The 15,761-nt window shown below is 48.8% G+C and overlaps 1 protein-coding gene across 4 annotated transcripts in view; it reads left to right on the forward strand.

Annotated features, from left to right (window-relative positions):
* The window catches only part of Wscd2 (WSC domain containing 2), a 100,616-nt gene extending 88,118 nt beyond the window's left edge, over positions 1-12,498 (forward strand). For 2 of the 4 annotated variants that reach the window (XM_017320928.2, XM_030254582.1), the window contains exons 9-10: positions 36-236; positions 10,566-12,493. In XM_017320928.2, coding sequence (XP_017176417.1) covers positions 36-236; positions 10,566-10,918 — 554 coding nt within the window. In that variant the 3' untranslated portion in view covers positions 10,919-12,493. Of the gene's footprint in view, positions 1-35; positions 237-10,565 lie in introns of all 4 variants that reach the window. The other 2 variants (XR_001784707.2, NM_177292.3) reach the window with 2 other exon arrangements.
* Positions 12,499-15,761: the final 3,263 nt, after the last annotated feature.

Here is a 15,761-nt window from a genome sequence, read left to right on the forward strand (position 1 = left end):
CCAGCTTCTAACTTCTCGGCTCGGGTTGGGCACAGGGTTCAAAGGTGAGCGGGACCACTGGCGAAGCGGGCGGACCATCTGCATCAAGACCCATGAAAGCGGCCAGAAGGAGATCGAGGCCTTCGACGCAGCCATTCTGCTCATCCGCAACCCCTACAAGGCCCTCATGGCTGAGTTCAACCGCAAATATGGAGGCCACATAGGCTTTGCCGCCCACGCCCACTGGAAAGGCAAAGGTGACAGGAGGGAGGGTCGTGGACAGTGTGAGGTGCGGGTAATCAGCAAGGAGCTCTTAAGAGAGCTGTGCAAAGCAGCAGTTCTGAGCAGCAGAGGCACCCGAGCACCAGTAGCTAAGGATTCTGACTTTCTGGACTTGGGGAGGGGGTGATAAAATTGTGGGGTGCAAAAGCCTGGGTAGTTCACCCTCTTCCCAGCAGCTATGGTTCTTGCTACAGTGACAGAGGCACTGCTAGTCGAACCCAGCTGGCATGGATTGCCACGAGGCACTGCTAGTCGAACCCAGCTGGCATGGATTACCATGTTTGTGGGTCCTCTCCTGGGTATGGCACGGTCTGTGTCTAGCCCCAGCCTATGTGATTGTGTGAGCCTACGGCTGTGTGACCAGTTATCACTGTAATGAACCTGCTGCATTCAGAGAGACCAGTGGATCCGCTGGTGTCACAGCAAGCAGGGCCCTATGCTAGGTGAAGAGGCAGGCTTGTGTCAATGAGCAGACAGGGGCTGGAACACGGAATTCAAACCCATCTGGGTCTGAGCCGAACCCTGGTTCTCTCTTTACTAACGAGGAACCGGACAAAGACCACTAAGGTCACAGGATACACAGCAGTCAAGCTAGCCAGCTCTCATCTTCCCAGGCTTCCTGGGGACTGAGAGAAGGGGAGGAGGGGTTATCAACTGGTCTCTGAGCAACCCCTCTCTCTGTCAAACCCTCAAGGAACTAGGGAAGAACTGTTCTTGTGGCAGGGTATATAGGCTTGGTACGCACCCCAGGTCTGCTGAGCTAGGATCCCAACCCAAGCACTGATCGATACCCCCACACCAGCCTCCACGTCCCCAAGAGTATACTTTCCCAACAGCCACCTTGCTAGCCTGTTTCCTTATTTAAGACCCCTGAACCCCTAGACCAACACCAAGTCAGGGCATTGAGCCAACTCAAAACCAACAGAGGGCGAGTAGAGGATCAGTCCACGTTCATCTCATACTGGGGCTATATTAGCCCCAGAAACCCCTCTCAGGTCAAGAGCGCTCTCCCCAGAACAGGGCCCCCATTCTCCACCCCACCCACCCATTCCTCTCCTTGACACCCTAGGCACCAGAACAACAGGGGGGCTCATTAGCAATGTAAATCATCAGGCTCCACTCCAGACTACACATATGTGCGCGCGCACACACACACACACACACACACACACTTCACTGCCTGAAACCCTTACTGCTCATATGTGGCTGGGGACCAGCTGCGGCAGTGTCATCTGGGAAACTTGAGGGTCTGTGTCCAACCAGATTCCTCAGGGGCTCCAATGCTCTCACAGGTTTTGAGACCTGCCTTGGGACACCCTGACCTGGGAGAAGCAGAGGCTACGTAGCCACCGAGTGTGTCCAGTCCCTGTGGTCCTGTCCTCTCCTGATCAGAGCCAAGAGATAAGCCTCCCCACCCCCCATGACTTTCGTTCTATAACGTTAATTTTACAGCCCCTCTGGAGCAGGACGGAGGCGAAATTTTATGTGATATGATTACACAAGGTGAATTGTCCTGGATCTGTTTAATGAAACAGATCCTGTGTTTAATGACTCCGTGGGGAACTGGCACCAAGAAACCATTAATCAGGGCCTGGTTCCTCCTGACGACAAGAAGCTGGAGTGAAGACCGCCAGGCTGTGCACAGACAGGTGCACCCTGCGGCTCCTCAGGGTACCTTTGTTTCCAGATTTGTGGGTGCTGACCAATTATTACCAGGAGCCCTGAGCTAGCAGAGGGCTTTTTGTTTCTGTTCTCCTTTGCAATGGAGTCCTTTAGGAGCTTTGAGAGGTGGGGGTTGGAATAGTGTGGGCGCGCATCTGGTATGGGAGAGCTCGGGACAGCTAAGGGAGCTGCTATGCTTTTGTGGGGAACTCAGGCCAGCAGGAAGGCACATGTGGGGAGTCTCAGGAAAAGCTGGGAGCTGCCATCAGCAGGGATTGTCCTAAGCAGCAGTTACTCTTCTGCACCTGGTACTTCCTCAGGATCTTTGCAAAGCTTATCATCCTAAGATATCAAGGCTGCCTGTTTGCAAATCAGTACACAGAAACCCAAAGAGAGCAAATAGCACCAACAAGATCACCCAGTGCAGGTGGAGAAGAACAGGGTCTCCAGCCCTGGGCACCTGACTGCAGAGTCATCTATAGACAGCCCCCCTAGAACAAGAGCTGCAGGCGATAGGATCAGACGCTCATCTTGACACACCAGGCAAATGTCTTCAAGAGGGTTACATATGGCCTCACCTGAAGTCTAGATCTGTGGGGTGCTAGGTGACCTCACCTAGGGGTTCTTCTTGGATGGTAGTAGCTGTCCTGAGTCACCGAGGATACCAGGAGGTGATCAGAACTAGGGACAGGCTGACGGAGAGGGAAGGAGCCCCTGTGTATGCTTAAACTTTCCCTAATCTCCCAGATACATCTGGTCCTAACCCATTATAACAGTACGGGCCCAATTAGTCAGCTGCCTTGTAAATAATCTATTTGAAGAATAAAAAATAACCTGTCGTCAGCATAAATATTTCTCAAGCAGCCGCGGGATTTCAGGAGGGGACTGGGAGGGGCGTCTAAGGACAGCTCCGATGTGTTCTGTCAGGAACAGCAGCCCTTCATCACGGTGCAATTTAGCTGTTGGAAATTTCAATTTAGTTCAGCAGCGAATCCCCCCACCCCCAGCTCCTGCTGGGTATCAGGCTGTGGGAAGGAGCCAGGGATAAGGCTGGTCGTGGCAGGAGAGAATCAGGGCCAGAGTGTAAGACAAGGTGGACTGGATGGTGTTTCCCTGCTGTGGGACCTGTTCACTTTACCTGTCTGGGCCTCAGTTTCCCTCCTGGTGATGAACATACGGTAGTTTCCAATGGGGTGGTTGGTAAGGATCTGTCGCCTAGCAAGGGGATAGGATTGAGGAGGCTTGTAAGGTCCCCCAACCAAGCTGGAGAGACTCACCGGTCTCTTATGCGCTGCTCCCTCTAGAGGGACTGAGGAGAACTGCACCCTCTGCCATTTAAGCCCCCAGTGTGCTGCCTCTTGGAATTCTCCAGCTCTCCACTGCGTTGAGGCTGTTTGCAGCATCCCGTGCCCACCTTTGGCCGCCTCCCAGCTTCTCTCCCACCTGAGCCTCAGCAGCTCTCCCTGAGATCGGCTCTACAACTACCCCTAAGTTCATGCCATGTAACCTATCTAAGGCACCCTCCCAGTCAGGTGACTTTCTATCACATAGCAAGATGGCTGATGAGCACCCCCAAGAAGAGACAGTCCATGACAGTTTGAGTAGAGAGACCACAACAAGAGACTTAACAACAATCCTAACCCCACCCCCAGGGGCTCAGGGTGCGGTGGAGACAGATGCGTAAGCAGGGTGACCACACAGTAATGGCTCGCCCTGTGATCAGGAAGAATGAGGCCTGGGGAGCCCAAAGGAAGCCTGTGTGACCCCCCCCCCCGCCCCCCGCCAGGGGTGATGACGTCATACTTGAGAAAGCTCAATCAGTGAGGACAACAGCCACGAGTATTGAACAACTGCAGGGCTCAGGCCAATGTGAGCTCAGCCACGCCCTGTTTACAGCCCACCATTCCCTGTGAGCTGACCTTGCTTACAATACCTTGGTAGTAAAAGTCCCACTTGGCGCAGCCAGCCAGACCTCCCAGATCCTGCTCTGCCTCTCATTCTAAGTGATCTTAAAAAGCCCCTTGTTTATTCTATGCCTCAGTTTCCCATTCTGTTAAATGATGGCAAAGTAGTGATAGATACCTGTGGAGACTGAGTAGAGTTAACTCCTGCCTGCATCTATATAGTGAAAATACAATCACAATCCAGCAATACACCTTTATAATTAATATACTAATGGAAATCATAGACCTATGGTATGAATAAGTTACATAAATTATACATACCACAAACCTATTTTATAAGGCTGGGCATGGTGGCACATGCCTTTAATCCCAGGACTGAGGAGTCAAGGCAGGGGGATCTCGAGTGTGAGGCCAGCCTGGTCTACAGAGCGAGTTCTAAGCTAGCCAGGGCTACACAGCGAAACCCTGTCCTGAAAACAAAATCTATTTTATATATGTTTTATAAAATTTTCATAGTATAGTTTGGGAATATGTTGGAAGTACTTAGATATAACCTAATCTTTTAATCAGAATAGAGTCTTTGATGTGGTGCCTTCCTTTTTCTTTCTTTCTTCTTTCCTTCCTTCCTTTCTTTTTCTTTCTTCCTTCCTTTCTTTCTTTCTTTCTTTCTGTTTATGAAATCATCTAGTTTATCCTTTGAGGAAGGCTCTGTAACTTTAAATTTAGTTATCCCATTTAAAAGTATTTTACAATACTATGTGTTATTCATTAACTAATAGTCCAAATTGAATAAACAAATGTAAATGTTCACCAAAAAGTCTTACAACCATTATTGAATTTAGCAGGAACATTCCAGATAGACATAACTCTCTAAATAATTTTTAAATGACTAAAGCAATGACTGACTATTCAAAACACAAAGGCTTTGTTCAATTGGGGAACATTTAATCCCAGGTTTAAATGTCCATTTAGTCAAAGGATAAACAAAGGATTTGTTGTTGTTGTTGTTTTAAGTGTTTTTTGTTTTTTGTTTTTTTTTTGTAAAAATTATTAAGAACAAATCGATACTTAAAAAAAGCATCAAATTTATCTCAGGGTATTGAATTGACCTTAAGTTTTGTAGCTTCAATATTATTTTAACCTCATTATAACCATATACATTTTAAAAATCCTTTTGTGATATATTTTGATCTTATGATTATTATAAAACTTAGAAAACAATTTTAATGAGGTAATTTTAAAAGGAAGTTCAGGAAGCTATAATGTAAACCATAGGACATATGGAATCTTTAAGATCCAATAGTTAAAATCCAGGTAAAGGACACTGACTAAATTTAAATGAAATATTTGTTAGAGATTTAAGCCACTCTGACAAGTATCTTGAAGTGTTTTGCTTTTGGGTAAATTTTGGTTTTGGTTGTCACTAATGGAAAAAGCATTTCCTTTTATTGGTCTTTTCCAGGCATCAAAAGTATAAGACGTCCAGAGTACAACAGAGCTTAGCATTCATGACTTTATGAATCTTTTTAATTAAAAAGAGTCTAATAATTCCATTAAATATCTAATTAGAGTATAGCACATTAAGAAGATCTGTAAATTCTAAAATCTCTATGCCAACCCCAAAGTAAGTTTTTAAAATGACAATTCAAAAAATACATATTTAGGGTTTTTTTGCCAAGATACAGATCTTGAGGCCCCCCCCCCCCCACGTTTTGTTCCTTCACTTTTAAAGAGACAGTGATGCTCAAAGCTATTCCTGATATGCTGGTATGCATATAAACACTCATATAAACAAGACATGTCGAAAGCACAGACGTGAGCTAGCTTTTTAATCTCTGGGATAAAGATCTGTGTCTGGGACAGGATGGGATGGGGTGTGGAGAGGAGGGTTGGGGGAGGGCAGCAACTGTCACTAGGAAAAATGTATGCTAGAAAGGAGAGAGTATGTCATAGTTACTTCATAGCCCACGGTGATAAGGACCAAGGAGGTAACATCTTTATAAGAATCATATCCTGTTCTTAAAGTTATTCATGTTGTTTAAATGTTTAAATTTGAAGACATGCTAATTGTCCCAAAGAAAGATATAGGACCGGGGGGGGGGGGGGCTGGAGAGATGGCTCAGCGGTTAAGAATATTGACTGCTCTTCTGAAGGACCGGAGTTCAAATCCCAGCAACCACATGGTGGCTCACAACCATCTGTAATGAGATCTGATGCCCTCTTCTGGGGTGTCTGAAGACAGCTACCGTATATCTACATATAATAATAAATAAATCTTTTTTTTAAAAAGATATAGAACCATTGAAAGAGCCATTAAAAGAATAAGAAAGAGATTTAGTTAATGTGGTCACACTGGGTAGGGGGACAATGAGATCTGGCAAACCCCTCAAGTTTGTTTTTAGGGACCTGAAATAAAACCTGAGAGGGGTGAGTAGTCTGGTCCCTGTCTTTGTCTGGGCTTCAGACTTGTCTATAAGGTGTTACAATGTTGCCAGAACTCTCTGAAATCTCTCTCAGGGAGACACTTTCCCTTCCAGCTGGCAACCCTCCCCTCTCTCAGCATGAGCGTCCTGGGGGAGCTCCTATATCCTTAGGGTCCTTTGCTTCACAGTCTATTAGTCACATAGCTCTTGAGAATATCTTCATTTCTGCCAGACTGGTCACTTGGGGGATCAAGTTTTATGATGACAATGCCCAGAAAAGCCATGTGTTACTACAAATGACCCAGGGGCAGAGCTGGGTGGGTCTGAGAAATGTCTATGTTTGTGTCAGGGCCACTCATGACATCTAGAGAGTTTCTTGTTAGACCCATGGAAGCAAAGGAACACAGGACCTCACAGGAAAATTCAGGAAACTCCCCTTGAAGATGGGTCTCAGCTTAAGTCCCCAGGAGTGCTGGAGAGGGGCCAGAGACATTTGGTTACTGTTAATAGCCTGAGGGACGAGTCCCCCCAAGTTCAGGCCAAGCTGACATTTGGGGCTTTGAGGCTGAAAGGAAGACCCTTACCCATAAGCATGAGAGTTAAATGAAACAGGCTACTCAAAAGACTCAGACTAGGGAAAGGAAGGCGGGCCGGCTGTTTTTGGAGTTTGCCTTGGTTTTGACGGAAACCCCTCTAAGAAAGGTGGTGGTGGTGGTGGTTGATTTTGGTTTGGGGATTTATTTTGGGGTCTGGGTTTGTTTGGCTTGGGATGGTTTTTGTTTTTCTGGGGGGGGTGTTTTTTGTTTGTTGGGATTTTTTGTGATTTTGTTTTTGTTTTGGGTTTTTTTGGGGTTGGTTTTTTTGGTTGGGGTGGGGGCTTGTTTGTTTGCATTTACTTTGACTCACGTGACTCTAAGAGCTCCTTACTCTTCTGAGTTACCAATTTGATCACGTTTTTAGAGAGCGTTTTATGTTTTAGTTAAAGCGGCTGCTGATCTGTGATTTTTTTTTAAGACATTTATTGCCTAGGACTTTTGTTAAACGCAAAACCTACACCTGGAGGAGGAGAGTGCCTTGGTCATCTTTAGTCTACCCCGCCCCACCCCCTCACACACACACACACACACACACACAAACACTTGCAAGTTAGTCAGCAATTATCACTCACCAAGCCATAGAGCCGGTTAGAGGACCAGATGGCCATTTATCTGCAGGCACTTCCTCCTTTCTGGAGGCCTGGTTCCGACCCCCCAGCCCCCTCCCCCACTCCCACCCCACCCCCTCTCCCTCTCTGTTTTCTCTTGAAAAATCACATGTCTACTTTAACTAGGGAGTGTGTGTTTTGGGTCAGTTTTATCCCACTGGCTCTGTGGCTGTCCTACATGTTTACACAAACATGAAGGCAGTGAACAAACCTTCCTATGTATCTTTCCCAAAGAGCCAACATCCTAGCAGAGACAGGCTGTTCTCCGAGTTTGAAGCCAGCTGTCTACAGAGCAAGTTTCAGGACAGCCAGGGCTACACAGAGAAACTGTGTCTCAAAACAAAAACAAAATACACCCTAACAAAAAGAATGGAACATGTTTGTTGAGTTTCCCCCACTGCACGTAGTGAGGTGTTCCCCCTGACTCCAGCACACTTTGGGGTGGGGTGGGGTGGGATAAGAGGGAACAGTTGCCTCTTGTCTCCAGGGGCTGTAACATCAGATGATCATAAAACTCCTAAGCTAAAGGTCACAGGAGAAGTAGCAGAAAAATAAAAGCAGAATTAACCCTTTGAGGAGGAGTTGGGAAACAAAGGCCAAAAATTAACAAACCAAAACATTTCAAAGACAAGGAGAACCAAGACAAAACAAAAACCAAAATCCCATCAGAGTTTCACAGGCAAATGAAATATCGGAAAACAAGCTAAACAGCCGAATCTAAAATGTCTTTAGAGTTCTGGGCGCAAGCAAGCCAAACCAAGCCAAAGGTTAGACCAAAACCTTTCCAACAGGCTTTCAATCAAGCGCTCAGAGCAGATACTTTAAAACAAATACTTTGAAAGCAGACAAAAAGAGATACCTCCCAAAGCTTGATCTGTAACCAGCTCAGAACAGACAAATAGGCTGTCCACAAATGGCAGACACAACTCAGCAACCAACCAACCACCCGGCTGAGGAAACAAAACCAGACAGCCAGGGCTCAATGGATCCAGGCGATTCCTCTGGTGGAAAGTGGGTCGTTTTTTTGGAACCTAACATGTCAGCATATCTGATGACATAAAAACCATAGCTCTCATCTTAAAGGGAATGTGAGAGAGCTTATTCTGAAGCCAGTGAGTGACCGTGGCCCAGAAACGCGGATATAGGTTACTCCAGATTCTGTGTTCCAACTGGGAAGCAGGCTCATGAGGTGTTTGTAGTTTGACAAAACAGTCAACGAACCCAGGCAGTTTAAAAGAGGCGGATACCACAAGACAGGGAAAGCCTTTCTATAAGCCCTGAAAGAACCTAGTGGGGAAACCCCCATTCAACTCCCGATTCGGCGTGCACCCAAGAATCATGAATAGAACACAACACCTTGATGTAACAACACGAGGAGGGTCGAAACATATCTCACATAACAGGAGACAGTGGATTCGACCAGGTTTGAAAGCTAGGGGTTTTTATAGAAAAGGAGTGGGGCTGGGGGAGGAATTGGCGCGGTTTCACATGATTGGTCCATTTAAACATCAGCAGCCTGTTAACATTTAACTTAGGTCAGAGGGGTGAGAGCTAGGGAGGTGACGGGCCTGCCCAGGCATGTCCTGGTCTGTTCTGCTGTGTTCTCAGCCCCAGGTTTCAAAGCTCACAAACAACTCTTTGGGCTATTTGACATACATTACATGAATCACAGGTCTCAAGTTTTATTTCCTTTCAGCCCAAGGTGCTGGCTGATGATATTCTTAGCCTTGGGCTGGTAGAAGCTAGCTGTCTTGTTTGTTTGTTTTAAAGATTTAATTACTTATTTTTATGTATGTGGGTGCACTGTAGCTGTACAGATGGTTGTGAGCCTTCACGTGGTTGTTGGGAATTGAATTTAGAACCTCTGCTCACTCTGGTCGGCCCTGCTCGCTCAGTTCCTGCTCACTCTGGCCCAAAGATTATTATTACTGTAGCTATCTTCAGATGCACCAGAAGAGGGCATCAGATCTCATTACAGGTGGTTGTGAGCCACCAAGTGGTTGCTGGGATTGGGACCTACAGAAGAGCAGTCAGTGCTCTTACCCGCTGAGCCACCTCGCCAGCCCATGTCTTGTCTGTTAATAGATTCCAAAAGGTTTCTACTAGTAGGGGGGGTGTTAGTTCCAACAGACAGATTTGCAAGAGTGAGCTGTGCAGACAGTCTTTGCTACAGTGTGGGTTCTGTTTTCTTCCACCCTTCTCCCCTCTTTTCTTCCACCCTTTCAACCCCTAACACCAGAAAGAAGAAGAAAAAAAGACAAGAGAGGAAAGGAAAAAGGAATATTATTATGGTTAGACTAGTTCCTACCGATTACGTGTGTCAAATTTCTTAGGGCTCCTAGATCTTTGCCATTAGAATCCAAATTTTTCTTCTTTCTCCTTTTTATTTTTTCTTTCCCCTTTTTATTTTTTCTTTCTCCTTTTTATTTATTTTTATGTATTATTTTTTCTTTCTCTTCTTTTATGTACAACTACTCAACAAACCACAACCAACAACTCTCCCCACTCTAAGCTCAAGCATTTATCTACCCTCTGAAAAGTCCCCGGAATCCCCGGTGTCACACAATTGCAGAAACCATCTGCAGCTGGCAAAATGATCTGCCTGCTAGGGCACAAGGCAAATCATAAGACAGCTGCTGTGGACAGTCTGAAGCGGCCCCTACCCACACCTGGGATTAAAGCAAAAGCAAATTCTTATATTCCTAAAGAAACCAAAATTGTCACTACCTAGGTGTTCCAGAGGTCTAGGCCTAGCCCAAGGTAAGCTAATTAGTCCTTGGATCTGCAACATTCCAACCTCCCCCACAGAACTACAGTCTCTACCCATACAGCTTCTTGGGGTCCAAACCCAGAGCTTCCAGCAATCTTGGCAAGCGAGTGCTCTCTGCTCCCAGCCCTTCCTGTATAACCCAGCATCTCTGTGCCTCCGCAGTTTGGTGGTATCTGTTTTCAGGCTGTGGTTCTGTGTATAGGTAGGGCTGTGCCTGTAGTAAACCAGGCACCAGCCAGGGGTGTGTTACCCAAAAAAGCACACGTGGGTTTCAGGCGTCCGGAAGGTTTGTCATCTGCCCATCTATCTAGTGGCGGGCTGACGCTCTGCTCTCTCCGCAGAGTGGCCCGAGTTCGTGAGGAACTATGCCCCGTGGTGGGCCACGCACACGCTGGACTGGCTCAAGTTTGGCAAGACCGTCCTGGTGGTGCACTTCGAGGACCTGAAGCAGGACTTGTTTACGCAGCTGGGCCGCATGGTCAGCCTGCTGGGCGTGGCGGTCAGGGAGGATCGGCTGCTGTGCGTGGAGAGCCAGAAGGACGGCAACTTCAAGCGCTCGGGGCTGCGCAAGCTGGAGTATGACCCTTACACAGCCGAGATGCGCAGGACCATTGCCGCCTACATCCGAATGGTGGACACGGCACTACGTAGCCGCAACCTCACTGGGGTGCCTGATGCCTATGGCCCAAGATGATGGGCAGCCAGGGAGGGACCCAGCATCCGGTGCCCCTTGGCTTCAAAGAGCTGGCTTCCCTCTGGCACAAAGACAGCCCCAGGCTTCTGCCTGCCTTCAGAAAGGCCCCTCTGAGGCCTCAGGAGGAGGAGATATCTAGACACCTTTCCCTGGAGAGTAGGCTGCCTGGTTTGGAGTATCCCAGACCCTGCTATTGGTGGTGGGAGAAGGGAGAGGCTATCTGGCAGAGGTTGGGAGGGTCTGGCTGTGGCAGCTGATGGACATTTTGCAAGCAATGACCCTCTTCTGACTGTGTGGGCCCCTGCCTCTTCCCCTGAGCAGGCACCAGCTTTCTGATCTCTCTCAGGCCACCTCTGTGTGACAGACAGCTGGCTGGGACCTGTCTCCGTGGCCTTGGGCGTCTCACTTCTGAGGACCATGGAGACTGGTGCTCTGGCATTACAGTGGGAACCGCCCCAGGCTAAAGCACATAAGAGGCCCAAGCCGGGTGTTGCCCCCCCTCCAGGACAGCAACCCTGTCTTGTCTGCTCGTGCTGTCGTGTCTTGGGGATGAGGGTGACGTTGGGGTTCTTGATCCTTCTTCCAAAGTCCCTTAGGTACCAAAAACCAACCCAACAGGTTGGCCATGTGCCACATACGGAAGCCCAGAGGACCCAACATTGCAGGGTGGGACCTGAACTGGCTATCTTACACTGCCTGGATTGATCCCTTAACCAGGGAGTCCTTCCACTACCCCAGGGCAGGGAACAAAAGTGCTCCAACTCAGAGAGAGCCACACCCAAAACTGTCCCCTACCCTCTAAGCCATCAGCCTCCCTTCCCTTGCTTGCAACCCGACAGGGCCAGCCCCAACTGGGGACTCCTCAGAGTCCCCACTAAGAATGGCTTTCCATTCCCATTATGCCGCTGCTCTTTCTCGAAGACGCTTAGACACCAAAGGATTTCTGACTCAAGTCACTGATCACGTTTTAGGAAGCATGCATCCAGGATCCCCGTCTCCCCCACCTTGGATCCCTCTGGCTTCCCCTCCAGCCCTTCACCGTTCCCATTACATAAACGCAAAAGCCATAGTCACAGCCCCTTGCTCTTTTGACCGGAGCAGCCCCTCCCCCACCTCCACCCCCGCAGCCTGGGGGGTGGGGGGGCGGGGCAAATGAACACTCCTTCCCACCTAGCCAAGGAACCCTGGAGAAGATTCGTGAAAAGAGAGATATATTTTTTTAAGAGGAATATGACCAAGACATTCTGCCCCTTGGACACTGGCCACACAAAAAAGGACTGGCTTCCCTTCCCAACGCCCTCATCTGGAGGGTTTGGACCACCCCAGGGCTCAGCCAAGGGGGCTCTGAATGTATTTTGTATGGTGTTTCCCCCGCCCCAGACTAATTTCTAGTTTTCTTTTCACTGGGCAGTAGAGGGCCTAGCCTCCCCTCCTGCTTGGAGGTCTAAGCTCTCTGAGAGACTCTGGGTCCAAAACATGGGCCAGTTCTTTGCAAGTGGCCTCCTCTGGTCACGAACTTTCTGTTCGAAGATTCCTCAGGTCAACACTATCATTAAAAGAGAGTTTTGTTGCTAACTGGCTGCCCAGTTGTGTATGGCATGTTCACACATGGAGTGTTTCCTCGGGGGGCGGGGGGGAGTGTGTGTGTATGTGTGAATGAGAGAGGAGAGGGAAGGCCTAAGGTGTGAACTTCTCTGGGTTTATCATGCACAGATGTGGAGCAGAGTGTCTGTGGGAGAGAGATGCCCAGGGACCCCGCAGTTCCCCATCTCCATCAACAAACCTCCTCCTGGCTTCTGTCACCAACTAGACTGGGCCTTCTGTGGAGAAGGCTGTGACCAGAGACTTCCCCAGTCAGTGGAAGGAGGAGCTTTTAATGTTGTCTTGTGGGCAGTGAGGGAGTGGGGCTGCTGAGATGGGTGGAGAGAAAGCAGAGAGGGGCTTCTCCCCACCCAGAGTCCTGGGCCACCAATGCTGGAAGAGCAGGAAGAAAGACTTCAGTGACAGTCCCTGGGGGGAGGGAAAGCTGTTCACTGAGGCCATGCTGGGTGACTGAGCTCATCTGGGCCGGGGCCAACTAAGGTGTCAGTGTTAAACCAAGTCTGACCTGTCAGAGCCACCCCCCCCCCTCCATCCTAGACCGTTGAACTTGGGCTGACCAATCTTAGATCCTTGCTTTGAACCTAAGACCCATCTATGTCTCTGAGGCTACCTTCACCCACCTGTTCCCACTGAAGGAAGCCATGTGACATCAAGCTGGCCTAGATTCTTGTCTCAGGACCATAAGGCATCTGCCTCCCACTCCTTTCTAATGTCACAAGTCCATAGCCAGGGGTGAGGCTGGGCTGTAAGCGCCTGTCACGACAACCGATGCCTGCCCTTCCTGTGGCCATCTGGAATCAAGTCTTTATATTTCAGACTTGGGAGGAATGAAAGTAGCTTTTTTTTTTTTTTAACTCACACATACTTCCTGAGCATGAATTACCACCAGTCCACCACAGGCCCTGTGTGCCCTGTTTCAGAGACTTAAAAAAAGGACTTAAGAACTCTCCATCTCAGGCTGGAGAGATGGCTTAACGGTTAAAAGCACTGACTGCTCTTCCGAAGGTCCTGAGTTCAAATTCCAGCAACCCACATGGTGGCTCACAACCATCTGTAATGGGATCTGATGCCCTCTTCTGGTGTGTCTGAAGACAGCTACAGTGTACTTACATATAATAATAAATAAATCTTTGGGCCGGAGCAAGCAGGGCTGGAGTGAGCAGAGGTTCTGAATTCAATTCCCAGCAAGCACATGATGGCTCACAACACAGCTACAGTGTACTCAACATACATGAAATAAATAAATAAACCTTTACAAAGAAAAAAAAGGAAAGGAAAGGAAGCAGCATGAGAGAATCCTGACTGCTAAAATTATTAAAAAGAAGAACTCTACATCTCTGCGGGGTTCACAGAAAGCATTTGGGGGAGGGGAGCGAGGCCCCTGGTGGCCCCTATGAATGGCAGAGACTGCTGAGCCCCAACATGGACATTGATTCCAGGGCTAAGACTCTCACTGGGGAAAGCAGTGTGGACAGGAGCAGGGAACTGGGGGTCATCCAGGCTGGATCCTGCTGTCTTCCCACAGTGACTCCCAGACTCAAGTAGAATACAGCTGATTATGGGAATCAATTCCAGGTTTGTTTCCCTAGGCGCCCTGGAGGCGGCTGCATCCAGTGTGGGAGGGGAGAGGAGAGGCAGGGGGGATGCAGGCAGCTCCTCCTAGGACTAGTCTCCTTGCCACTCTGTTTTCTTTCTCCTCATCCCTCCTCCTTTTTGCCTTAAAGCCCCGATTTCCCTCTTTGAGGTCTGACTTCCTCCAGCTGTCTTATTGTCCCTTTCCATTCTGCCTGCCCCTGACTGTCCCCTCTGTCTTTCTCCATCATCCTCACAGTCCTCCTCTCCATCCTCCTCACTGTCCTCCTCACTGTCCTCGACATCCTCCTCACCATCCTCCTCCTCCTCAGTTCTCCTCTCCATCCTCCTCAACATCCTCCTCGCCATCCTCACCGTCCTCCTCGCCATCCTCCTCATTGTCCTCCTCACTGCCCTCCCATTCTCAGTCTCCCCACTAATGCTGCACGTGTCTCCCCCACCTCTACCCCTTGATCTTAGAGCTCTCTACTTCTCTCCTCTTCCCTTCCTCCCTCTCTCCCACCCTCATCTCCTCATCCTGCAGAGTGGGGGGTGGCTCTGTGGGATCCAGGCCTAGTGAGACAAATGTACCCAGCCTGGTAACCAAGGAAGTGGTTTCCTTAGCAACAGAATCTGCAGAACCAGGGCTGCGCTGTCCTGTCCTCAGCTCTGCTGTTATGGTAATAGGCTTGAGGGAGGGAGGAAGTGAGAGAGGGAAAGAAAGGAAATGAATATCAGACAGCACCTGACTCAGTAGTCTGACGGCTGGAGGAGAGAATGCCTCTTACTCAGTATGACGCTGCTGGGGTCCCTCCTCATGGGGGGAGGGAACAACACGCCAGCATCAGCTCACTGTCGAAATATTCAAAATTTGCAGCACAGAAGCAGGAGAGATGGCCCAGTGGTTTAGAGCACCGGCTGCTCTTCCAGAGGTCCTGAGTTCAATTCCCAGCAACCACATGGTGGCTCACAACCATCTGTCATCGGATCTGATGCCCTCTTCTGGTGTGTCTGAAGACAGCTACAGTGTACTCATATACATAAAATAAATAGATATTCTTCTTCTTTAATTTTTTAGTCGAGGCACAGAGGGAGTGAGGACAGAGAGAGGCCAAGCAGAGGGTGCTGGGGTAAGCACGCAGAGGACCAGACCCCACGCTGAAGTAGAGACAAGACAAAAAAGGCCAGCAGGGCCTGGAGCTCCCGGCTTCAGCAGTTCCCACCCCAGGGAATCCTGTGACTAAGATCCCAGCGAGATTTCCCTACTGAGAACACAGTGTCAAGAGAGCCCTATCCCCTTGGAGTTCTGCTTGGCAGAGATGGAGGAAGAAGGGCATAGAGAAAGCTACAGACATCTCTAATTCCATTCTCTGTTCTGAACTGCCGAGGAGAGACGTGGAGGTGGGACCCACCCAGGACATGGTGGGAGGCCTGAGAGGCTTAAAGATGTTAACTAACTCACACTGGGACACAGACACTGGTGACAGTGCCCGGGGTTGAAACCAGAAACCATCAGAGCCCGTTTGGAAGGTAGAAGAAGCAGAGGGTGTACTGGGAGAGAAGGGGAGGAAAGGAGACAGACAGACAGACAGCCTTAAATCATTGCCCTGGCATTGTTTTATACCCTGACTGCATGAGAGTAAATGACTGTCTCCAAGGGGGAAAAAAA

Source organism: Mus musculus, chromosome 5 (genome assembly GCF_000001635.26).
Source record: "Mus musculus strain C57BL/6J chromosome 5, GRCm38.p6 C57BL/6J".
NCBI classification, from domain to species: Eukaryota; Metazoa; Chordata; class Mammalia; order Rodentia; family Muridae; genus Mus; species Mus musculus.